This window comes from Antrostomus carolinensis, unplaced genomic scaffold (assembly GCF_000700745.2).
Source record: "Antrostomus carolinensis isolate BGI_N321 unplaced genomic scaffold, ASM70074v2 scaffold15280, whole genome shotgun sequence".
Taxonomy (NCBI): domain Eukaryota; kingdom Metazoa; phylum Chordata; class Aves; order Caprimulgiformes; family Caprimulgidae; genus Antrostomus; species Antrostomus carolinensis.
Window position 1 is genome coordinate 25,692 of NW_010287854.1, and position 12,108 is coordinate 37,799.

The 12,108-nt window shown below is 43.0% G+C and overlaps 1 protein-coding gene across 1 annotated transcript in view; it reads left to right on the top strand.

The window, feature by feature from the left end:
* The window catches only part of LOC104522330 (transmembrane protein 132B), a gene marked incomplete at its 3' end in the record, with an annotated part of 112,868 nt that overhangs the window by 6,866 nt on the left and 93,894 nt on the right, over window positions 1–12,108 (top strand). The window contains exon 2 of the mRNA XM_010164580.2: window positions 1,528–2,399. Coding sequence (XP_010162882.1) covers window positions 1,543–2,399 — 857 coding nt within the window. The remainder of the gene's footprint in view (window positions 1–1,527; window positions 2,400–12,108) is intronic.

A 12,108-nucleotide genomic window follows, 5' to 3' on the forward strand; every position in this document is an offset into this window, starting at 1 on the left:
TGCATATTTACTCGTTCCCACAAAGAATATTCCAATGGCCGCAGAAAAACCTTGACACTATTAAATATACAGCAAAAGTAAAGGCAGAATTATTGCGATGAAATGAGAAGCATTTAAACAAGCAGAGATAGTATCGAGCCATCAAAAATAAATGAGCAGAATTTCAACTGAGGACAAGAGTGGAGCAAAGTCAAATGGATGAGATTTGCCCTAGAATCTGCCTTCGATAAGTATAGGCTTTAAAAATACACAACCTGAAAAAATAGCTTAAATATTGGAGCTTTTATCTGTGCTAAATTGTGGCTGTAAGGATTTGAGTCATCTGGCTTGTAACAGGTGTAATTGTTTGCGCGGTCGTCGCCTTGTGTATCTGCTCTCCCCAGTCCTGACAAACAGTAAAATCGCCTCTAAGCTTCAGCGAGAGACAACAAGAGCTTTGACCTTAGGATCTGTCATTGTTCCTTTGTTATCTCTGCACATTATGGAACTGCTTCGTTTTAATTCATTTGGTTGCTGTTTATTTCTCCTGGGGCAGTCCCAGGAGCTTGCGTTCAACGGCTTTTTGTCGGAGCGTATGAATTGTTAGTTTGAAAGACCCACCGTTTCTTTCTGGTAGAATCGCAGCCCTCATTGAATATATCTCACTATTAATTAGAGATCGGCCCAAACCAAAGATGTCTGTTTGATCCCTCCCTCCCTCTGGAATCTTTTCTTGCCTGGGAAAAATTACTCAGTGCTGACTGGAGGATTGACCATTGTGTTGTAAGAGAAACTTTTGTGGTTTCCAAAATGTGTTTCATTCTCCTCTGGAATTAAACAAAAAAATCCTTCTGAGCATCTGCGAACCTGCACGTAAAGGATTTCTCTCCTTCTCTCAAGTTCATTCTTGCCTATAATTCCATCCCACTGAGACCTCTATCAAATCCCATATTTTTCTGTGTGAAAAGTTTTGGTTTCAAGTACACAAAGCTTTTATCAGTTTGCCGTTAACTTCCAGATTACTGACTTGACAAATGTGGATTGGGAGTGGTGCAAATTTGTGACCTCCCACTGCATTGTGAGTTAGCAATGTTACTCTAAAGAAAATGTTCTGTTTTACTGGCTGCTAATATCCAATATGCCATTTTCTTACTCATATTGAAACATGGATGAGAAAAAGCCATAAGTTTGATCTGGCAATAAAAGAACAAAAAACAACTAGTAAAAAGTTTTGGAACTTAGATCAATATTTGGCCAACCAATCTCATTGTTTTATCCAGCACTTGATAAATGGCTTTCAAAGAGATATTGGATTGGGGAAGGTGGAGAGGGAGCTGTACAGCTGATGCAATGGGGATGTTTTCAGTGTATGAGCTTTGGGCCAACAGTGTTATTCCGTGGTACCTGTGTCAGATTGTTTTGTAATTGTGGCTAACAGTATTGATCTCTGGTAATACATTGCTTTTGAGAAAAAAACCGAGGGGCATGCTAAGCAAACATTAGAGTTGTCTTTCTGTTTCCTTTTATCTTTGGCCTGCAGTGGTGGAGAGCCGAGGAGGGATCATGGACAGCATACAGAGATTTTCAAACCTACCAACGTATCTCCCTGCGAGCTATCACATCTGCAATGCTGATGTTTTCTTCTTTCTCAAAGAAGCCAACCAGGATATCATGAGGAACTCCAGTTTGCAGTCTAGGGTGGATTCATTCTTTATATACAAAGCCAAACTGCCACCTGTCCTAAATGCCACATATGGACCCTTTTCTGTTGAACAGGCTGTTCCCTTGGACCTCATGCTGACTTCTGCATCTTTTGGTTTCACAAATAAATTCACTTTTAATTGGAAATTAAAATCTCACATAATCAACAGCTCAATCTATTCCAACAAACCTAAAATACAAACCTTGTTCTATATTGCGGGGAAGGACTGGGATGACTATAACTCTGCGGAGAGGTTGCCTTGCGTGAAGATGTTTGCTTTCCTTGAGTCTAGAGAAGTTGTGGCCAGCTGTAGATTGACAGGTCATCTAGGATTATGTGTTGCAGAGCTGGAATTATCTCCTAGCTGGTTCAGCTCCCCTCCGCCCCTGGTTTCAGAGGAAACAGCCTCCCTTGAAGGGATTACTGTGGAGCTCTTCTATAAGATTTATACAGCAGATGGGGAATGTTCTCCAGAGGATGCAAAGTGGGAAAACAATATCCATGCAGGTCAAGATAATGAACACAATGCGTTGTCAGCTATGGAGAGGATTGGTAGCATCGTTATTTACCCAAATCAAGACAAATTAAAACAATCTTCACTGAGACTAGATGAAAATATCGTTATTCGCTTACCGCTCAACCCGGTCAGAGAAGGTGATGTTGTGACCTTTCATGTTTCCCTGGCTGATGACTCTCTAGCAGACCAGTTTGTCTTAAGGTAAGAGAATTTTTAAAGTGCAATATGCTAAACACTCTACAAATAGGGCCAAATCAACGTCAGGTGTAATTTCTTTGGTTGCATTCAGTGTTTTCCTGAGAGAACTTAAGCATTTCCTCTCCAACTGGGGAAAACTATAAATAGTCATGAATTATCTGTGTGGATAACACTTTTTGGAACATGGGAATTGATTTAAAAATATGAACTATAAATGTTTGCATGATTATTTTTTGTTTTAATTCTCTTTGCTTCTAGTCATAATTCTGCCTCTTAAATTATGCCTCTGTAAGTCAGCCAAAGTAACTGCTGCAATCCATTTTGCTAGACAGTTTGCATGAGGGTTTTCTTTTTCTTTGGTGAAGTTTCTTCTCTTTTTATCAACTTTCTTATAGTCTTTCCAAAGTATATGGGATACATCTTGCACAGGTCATATGTGGTGAGGAACTATTTTGTTGCTTTGTACAGAGGGGAGCTGAGAGGTGAGAAAATGAGACGTGCCTCAGCTTGCGTAGGAAGGCTTTGGCAGAGCCAGGATTTGGATCCAAACTCTGCAAGTCGTCCTTGGTTTTTCTGTAAGACAGCCCGTCCTGCTCTCTCAAGCTCTTGACTGCTTGTTGCATGCACGGCCCATTTTTGTTTTAAGTTTTGAGACTTTCTGGTGACCTTTACTCAGGAATCTGCCTGTAATAGGAGAATTCAGGCATTTCCAACCACCCCAAGGGTTAGTGCTGCATAGTTGTTATGTCCTTAGCTGTCAGACTGTGGGTTCAGAGCTGCATAGAGACCAAATTCAGAGAGAAATGTGAACCAGACTGGGGGAATAAAAGGGCCAAAAGGTAATTGGAAAGTGTCATATGCTGTGAGAATGCGAGACGCTTGGGAAAGAAGGAGTTGCAGCCCGGGATAGCAAACCTCAAAACAGATTCCTGCCTCACTTTTAACTTTTTGATCTGAGAACGATGGGAGCAGAACATGACAGAAGTGCACTTTGGGGACAGATGTTGAGAAAACAGACAGCAAACCTTATGCAGCACTTTCAAATCATTCAACTTCCGTGAAATAGCACATGCATATTAATAAACTTCCAGATTGCGGCAGGAATCAGGACAAGTGGTTCACAGCGCAGTGCACAGGCGGAGAGAAGGAAATGGTCCACAAAATCCCCTTCCATCTACTCAGGATGTGGGGGAGAAATGTGTAAGAAATATCATAGGGTTTAATCAGACTTTAGAAGGTTTGGGTCATGAAGAGTCTTCCTATAAACACAATTTATTCTTGTCTTTACCTGGTTTTACTGGTTTTCCTTTGTTGAATATAGTTTTGGCCAGCAGCCACTGTCAGTAGATGGACCAACCTCATGGAGCAGTCAGGTTTCAGCAATTGTGTGTTGATCCTCAGTGCTATAGCAGAGATTATGGAATTTGCCTAAGGGTCTACAAGGACTGAACATCAGCCCCTAATTCTCAGTATTTTGTTCTCTTCTACACCACGGATAAAATTCCCTAGGTATTAGACACAACCTAAGATGGGGATGTTTTCTTTACATTGGAATTTCTAAAGTCACATTTACCTTATAACAAACCATGCGAGGATAGAGTTCTGATATTTCTGCTGGCCATGAAAGCACCAAAAACTTCTTGCAGAGATAGTGTTGAAATGGTCTTTCAAAAGCAAAATAGTTTCTGGAAGTGCTGAGTAAAGTAACTAACCTGGGGTTTCAAGGAAGCAGAAACCAAGGGAGTTGAGAGCTTCCAAACTGGGGAGCTCCAGGCTGAGCCTCAAGAGCCTGGCTGCTGCTGAGACCCTCATCTTCTCCCACAGGCCCCCGTGACTTGTGTGTCTCCAGCCAGCAGGTCAGAGTCACTTCACAGCGCTCCACCAACACACGGAGCGTGGATCTCGGTGCTCCCGAGCTGCTGGGAAGTCAGTCAGGTTTCCATGGGGATTTCCTTATTTGAAAAGTGTGCGGAATCGGTTCATCTCCAGGAGATGTTTCTGTTATGGTAAATCAGCGTGTTTTACGTGCCCAGAAATATTTCCTTGGAAAATTCACTATGGGCTCGATGTAGTCTAGCCTGTCTCAGCTTTTACGTGGCTTTGCTTGCATTGTGCTTTTCATCAGAGAAACTGCAAGTGTTTTTATTTAACCTTCAGTTGAATGCTGAAAGTAAAAGGCAAAATGCAATTCTGCTGATGGTTCACCTGTCTTCCAGGACGGAGAGAGCACCAGCAACTGTTGCTATGATTATTTTGAATGACATACCTGAGGCCTATGGAGAGATTATTCAGCTGAAGTTTACACAGTAGGCAGGGAATTGTGCCGGGGGAAATACAATCACTACAGTGCCTGCATCTAATTTATGCAGTTTCCCTCCCAGGCTTTCCCTGTTTTGCAGCTCAATGCTAATGTCCATAAAAACCCAGAAGGTTTTTATATACATAGAATTTGTGTGTTATAGCCAGAGAAAAATACATTGAAGTGAATGTTTGCCTTGGGAAATATATTTTTGCCTAATATAACTGATTGTTTTTAATCTTATCTGTTATAAGTGTAGCAGGGTGAATTGCAGTCTGGCTCATATGAGACAATAGATCAAAATCAAGTCATTCTCACCACAGTGTTTGATGTCAACCTTGAGCTCTAACAGTATGCAAAAGAACAGACATGCTCTATTTCATGCACTTCTTTACTATTTCATGCTGTGTTGGGTAGTATTTTATTTTATGTTGGATTTTGTTCTAGCAAAACTGACTTTAATTCTCATAAGAGAGCAGATTCTTCCTCGTTTTGGTAAAATTTGCAATTCTTAACCAAGCTTGGAAACTGAAAAGCAATTGGAAACAGTTTCTTGATTCAGCAGTGCTGTCTTGAAAGATACTCAATTGCTCAACCCCTGTCCTTCTAGTAATGTCACCTACGGGGCAGTGCTCCAGGCTTTGTGTGAAGCTCCAGCTATCCCTTCCAGTCCCTTTCATCAATCCAAACTGGTTTTGCTCTGCTTAAGCTAAGTCTTGGTTGTTAGTTTTCATTCAATAACTAGAATTTAAGATTGAGTTGGAGCTCTAGCTGTGCATGGTCGGGGGAATTTGTTTCTTTTCATACTGTGATCCAGCCAGTGTGGCCTGGAGTAACTGAAGGCCCCAGGTACGTCAGGGGGAAGAATCTGGAGGCTAAGTGTGCATCTAATGCTTTTGCTGTGCCTGACACTCGTCGCGCTCGCTTTGTTGACAGATGATCTATACATGAGTGCAGTGAAGTTCTTATGACACTGGAGATTAATTTGTGGCCTTGTCAGTCTGATCTGTACTGCAAAATTTACCATCTCTCAACATAAATTTTTGCCCATTGTGTTAGGTGGGTTGCCACTAAACACAGTTTAACCATAAAGATAGGCGAAATGGGCTATGTTGCCATGATTAAACTTTTTTATGGGCTACCTTGTTTAAAAAAAGAAAAGGAAAAATGAAGAACAGCTTTGGGAATCCAGCAGTGACACAAATTTTCAGGCACTTTTTTGTCATCTGATGCACAGGAGCATCTCTTATCTTGTTTACTGACAAACATAGATGAAACATGGCAAATGAGTCAAGGTGGAAATCCTGAGTAAAGGGGTAACACCAACTTCCCTGCTGTTTACTAAACAGTCTCCTAATACACATGGAGGAGTTGTAAAAAGGAGAGAGGAGAAAACAATACTTGCTGCACTGGAAGGATGGAAATCTCATTCAATAGCACTGGGAATAGCTTGCATTTCTTTTGTGGTGTTATCTTATTATTTAACTTCATCTGGAGACTCAAAGGTTGTATTTAAAAGAAAAATGGGAGTAATTTTGTACAGCAGGAAAATGTTTAATGGAATAAATGGACAATTGCCCCTTGGTTATAGGAAAGAATCCAGGACACTCTCTTTTATAAATAAATGAGAGAGTTCTGTCCCGTTTTCCAAGTTTCCCCATTTAAACCATGTGAGGATGTGCGGGTAATGAAGGCTGAGCCTGAGCACTACGAGCAATTTGTCCAGTCGCAGACAAAAACCGGGTTTGTCGGCATTCATTACACGTCGCTAACACAAACGACCCATCCTTCTTTTATCCCCCATCAGAATAGAAACGGAGATTGGAGATATTCCAGGAATAATAGGAAGGGGCTGAAGCCAGGTAATGAATCCCACGCTAGAGAAATGAAAGCGGCTGTGGTCGGGATGCGGCCCTCTGTCTGGGGGGAACGGCGGGACCGTGCAAGGAAACCTGGCTGGCGTTCGGTGCCTAGGCAACCTCGGGGAAAAGGATGATTTGCTTCTCCCTGCCATGCTCCACCTATTGCAGGGCAAAGATTTCTTTTTGGATGAACCAGTACAAGGTGTAATATGCGCCAGTTGAGTTTACTGATTATTCTCACTAGGAAAAAATGATATTAAGGGTTTATATTAATAAACATATATCCATATGGAGGAGGTTATGTCTCCTGCTAAGGAATAAAAATTGCGCAGGCTATTAAAACTGACTTACAAGGCTTCTGCGTTAATAATGAAAGATCTGTAGAAGTCTGAGCAGTCGTCTACAAGGCCAGAAAAAGATCATTAAGAGGATGTCTCCTGCCAATATCTGCCAAAAGCAAACAAGGGAAAGAAAACAGAAGGTTTTGGATCTGGAAATGCATGAAAAATGAGAGCATACAGACTGTGGGGAATGCAGCCTGGAGGAGGCTCCGTGTGGCCTTCATCGCTTGTAACCACGCTGGTATGAATGGGGAAGCAGGCAGGATTATTACTGGTTAGAGAAATAAATGATTAACTGAAGCATCATTTTAGGATGAAAATTCAGCAGAAGTGAAAGTGTTGAGAAAGAGAAAAATATACTTCTGAAATTAATGGGAAATGCTAGTTCAGATTTAGAAATAATTACAGAATCAAAGCATTACTGGCGGCTTGGGAATATTTGTTCTTTACCCAAAGATTTTAATAAACCCAGAATGAATGTTTAAATTTGTTATTTCTTTCTTTTCTCTGAATGTACATTAAACTAAATGTAAAATAATAAATAGTACTACGTAATATTAATAAAAAATAGAAAGCACTGCAAAGTCTGGAAATGCCAGAGATGTCTGTGCAATGTTAACTCAGGCCCCATGTATATATGCATTACAACGTTCCTCAAAGACGAATTCACACTATTTTTTCCAGATCTGTTTCATTTGATGCACACATTGTCTTCTTCCCACTGTTTTCTTTTTGTCACTGAACGGGAATGGGGGTACCATCCTTTCAGGACCCTCTTGCAAAGCCTGGGGTAGTTGTCACCGGAATTATTTTTAGCTTGGCTAAACTATTTCTATAAATTCTCCTTCAGAAAGGGTTGAACCGTTCTTTCATTTTTCTTATTTCTGTTTGAGATGGGCACATGGCCCAGAAAAAGTGGCTTCTGCTGCTGAAAGCCTGGAATGATGGTATGGAGTTAGAAATTTCAAAAGGATGTTGGATGAAATAGTTAGACGTGAATCTGTGTTGAGTGAAGTGAAAACGGCATCCTCCCTGGGTACCTGCGGGCACTGCGTGGCTGTGCTGTGCCCACGTGCACGAGCCAGCCTGCCCTGGTGGTGTCTTACCATGCTGCCAGGTTTGTTCTCCTTTTTACATGCTTTAAGATAACCTTCTCTGCCCTAGGCACACTGGATAGGGTTGAAGAAAAGAAACCACCCCCTCATACAGTCTTAAAACCAGTTAAAAATTACAAAAAAATATAGCTCCTTCCTAGAGCTCGAGCAGTCCTAAAAGCTTAAAAACCAACGGATATCTGACAGTGAATAAATGACCCAGTGAATCCTGAAAGACCCTGCAAGACTACAGTCAATAAAGCTTTTTAATGGAATTTTAGATAAAGGTCAACTATCTGCTACAATAATCAGCCATCCATGATCACTCTTTGTAGGAATAAAACAGGCAGAGCAGCAGCCCCACGTGCCAGCGAGAAGCTCTTCGCACGGGATCGCAGCGTTGTGGTGATAAAAGGCTCTTTTTTTTTATGGAGATGTTTTCTGAGGTGACTTCTGTTGTCCTGCAAAAGGGGTCCTGAGCGTCCTGCTTTGTCCAGAAGCACAGCTGCTCATTCCTGCCGTGTTATTAGGGTGCTGTTAAGGTGAAGGAGGATGAGACAGTGATGGCAAGTGTCCCTGCTGTCTGCCTCTTCCCTTGCGCTCCACAGCCCTGGCTTAGGGATGCACCCTTCTCCCATGGGAGTGGGGCAATATTTATAAGAGTTGGAGGGAAGGGGTTAACCAAAATGCAGATTAGATTAATTAAAAATATTTAGCCTATGTGTCTATTTCACCTGTGTTTTTCTCCAAGAAAGTGAATAGTTTGACTTGCTAGTTACTTTTAATTTTGACAGTTTGGGAATATTTCATGTGTATGGTGGGGGAGCACTGAGTACAGCTGGAATGACACAAGGACCCACTCTCCATTGGAAAAGGTGTTCAGCTTGCCTTGAAACCCTACTTTTTCTTCTATTTGAGTCCTGCCAGCAGCACAGCTATCTCATTCATCTGCCCATCTGCATCTATGAGCACTATGGGATGTGGCAACGTTATGTAAATTAATTTGCTGTATCTCATATTCAGAACCATAAAGTGGGGAAAAAAAAAGAGTTGGTGGTGTTGATTTTAAGTCAGTTGGTGGGTGAGCAGGCATCTCGTCTCTGCAGTACTGATCTCCAGGTGGGAAAGCGGTGCTGTGTGTAACTGGTGGCACTGCATCTGGTTTGACACATCAGATCGTTCTGCGCGTGTGTGACAAATAAGATTTACAACAGGAGCCCCGACAACCTCTTGTCTGCTGGCGTGTTCGCAGGCGCTGCTGTACTCTGCAGGCGGAGATGATGTGAAAAGCGTTTCCCATGGATTTGGAAGGTGCCAATACACCATGTGACTTGACACAAACTCAGCCTTGTTGATGGTAATGGAAAGAGATTTTACATTTTTAAATGGTTTGGGTTCTACAAGCTTCTTCCTAGGCTGATCCCCATCTCCGAAAGCTTCGACATGACAGCTCCTGCTAATTAACTCCAGGCAGCTCCTGCACATCTCAGTGCTTGCTTCAGGGCTGGGTGCGGATCTGCAGAGCTCTGTCAGCAGATGTAGCACAGTTACACTGAGAGCAAGGTACGAGCTGTGGTTAAGATGCTTGCAGTGTAGAGCGTGTCTGGGAAAGAGGCAAGTGGATTTTGGAGGAGACGCCTGCTAAGAGGACGCCCTTGGTTTGTAGCATCTGCTGAGCCTCCCTCTATGCAACGTGAAGGTGTGCTGGGTAGTGATCCCTCTTGGATGAGGAGCTGTGTCTAAGGAGCTGCTGAAGGTTCAGCCTCTTCAGTCTACAGAGGACATTGCCTCTGCTCTTCTCCAGATCTTTTTTTTTACTGGGGGCTATCCTGGCTGTGGTTACTGCCTTGCAGGAAGGGACAGATGATTTACTCCTGCTGTGATTAACGTCGTTGGTGCCGATATGAAATGGGAAGGGAAAACCACTGAAGGTGGAGTTGAGTTTTGCCTGTGAGCACCTGGGTCTAAGTTGAGTTACCTCTGTTAATGAACACAAAGCTGCCTTCAGGTGACAGAACTGCTTAAATTCACAGCATCACAAAGGGGAATTTAAGGAAGACAGATGCAAGATAAACATTTTCTGAATCTCTTAATCTTTTTTTTTTTCTTTCTTTTTTTTTTTTTCCTCCCCCATCCCAACCTTGTACTCAGGTTGGGAACATAGTTGAAAAAAGGTTCCTGCCTTTGAGTGATCATCTCAAGTTTGGGGACATGCTGTGGTTTTTTCCCAACTGTGTGCCTTAGAGAGCGAGTCCCTGGCGGGGAGCTTGAGGGGGAGTCTCTTTGTTTTGGACAATATGCTGAGTGGTCCCTGCTTTGTGCTGCCAGACAATGATGGCATTGATCAGCTTCTTGTACGGCTCTTCATTAGCTGGCAGTGCAGTAAATCATGGTCTTGTTTAAACAAGTCAGACACAACAGTGATTTGGTCGTTGATGCAGTTACTTCTAGTGTATAATGAATAGCATTAAAAGTATAAAAATGTGTCTGCTTTGAAATTTACTTCTTCCCGAGATAAAGGTTTTTGGCTGTGCATTGCTGTAGTTTTAACCTGGTGAAAAACAGATTCCTATCCTGTGAAGCTGATGAAGTATTGCTTTGAGTGAGCACACTGATCTCAGTTTTTTCCTATTTCTGCTGATGCAACAGAGTTGCTTTCGTCCTTGTGTTTCGCCATAAGTTTTTGCATGGTCTGATACAAGAAGGGCAGTATGATGGTTAACTGACAGCTTTGTGGAGAGAGGACTTTCAGAAAGAGCAGGAGACAGAATACTGCAAGAAAATTGTCAATATATCTTCTTGTTATGGGTGTTCCTCCTGCCCCCCATGCAGTTTATGTCAATAAAGGACTCATAAGAAAACCTAGTTTTGGACAAAGCAGAGCAGGGACCTGTGCTTTGTGTGAGGTATTTACTGCTCCATATAGCTGCCATGTGTGCCTTGGATGCTGTGCTTGGCCAGGGTGTGAAAGAAATCATATTAACAAAGTTATTGGATCCCAGATGAATCAAAAGAGCCGCAGGAGGAGAAAACAGTGACAAATGAGTCTGCCGTCCTGAGGCACAGCAAATGCTGCTCACAGTTAAAGCTGTTTCAGTTCTTGCACTGTTTGGCCTCAAGCCCTCCAACGCTGCGTGGGCAGCACCAGGAAGGTGAAGCTGCAGAAAGTCCCCACACAGTGGGGCCAACATTGCTTTGCATGGGGCAACTGCAGTGGGAGCTCTTCTTGAGCATCCCAGAGCCCAGGGAGCTGCTCCTGGGTGGCAGAGTTCATCTCTCATCTCCCCCCAGCTTTCAGTCTGCCACTTAAAAGCTTCCTGCCCTGAGCAGTGCTGGGTGCCAGTGCCCTGTATGGAGCAGTGCTTCATCCTGTGCTGAGAGTTACCCACAACTACAGAAGAGGGTAACATCTCTAATATACATTCTCCCTAGGATCCCTGTGGAGATGCTGTGGAGGAGGAACTGGTCAGAGCAGCAGTATTTCCAGGGGCACCCCAGTGAGGAGGCTGGTGCTGTTGGCAGGGCTCTGTTTGAGCAGCCCCATGTTTATGGGGCAAATTTGTCACCCTTATCACTCTGAGCCCTCACACGTGGCTCCCTCTGCTTCTGCCATGCTTTCGTTGAAGTTGCTCACTAGGACCAAAATTTACCTTCCCCTCCCCACTACACCCTTTAAAAATTTCCCTGCCAAGTGAACTTTCTCGGTTGCTTTTTTCTCACTGTGGAGCCCAAGCTTTTGTGAGATTAACAAAAGAATCCTCAAATGCATTTTCACTGAATCCTCATCTCTTAATTGTGCTGGTCCTAGAAGACAGCAAGTGGGAAGAGAAGAGAAGCAGTAGTGTGGGATAGATGATGCCTTGTTCATGGACTTTCTAAGCATCTGCTCAAGTTAATGAGGGTCTGGGCAAGAAATGTGCCAAGTGGCCACAGGAAGCCCACGTATGAGCGCTTTGATGCAGATCCCTGATGGAAGGTGGTGATAAAATGCACCAAGTGATGCGTGGGGACAATCTGAAATGTTTGTCCCATCCTGGGAGGTGGCAGAGGGTGAAGGAGAAGGGGTAGCAGACTGTGAGAATCTGGATCAGGATCCAAATGCATTGTGAGTTTTGG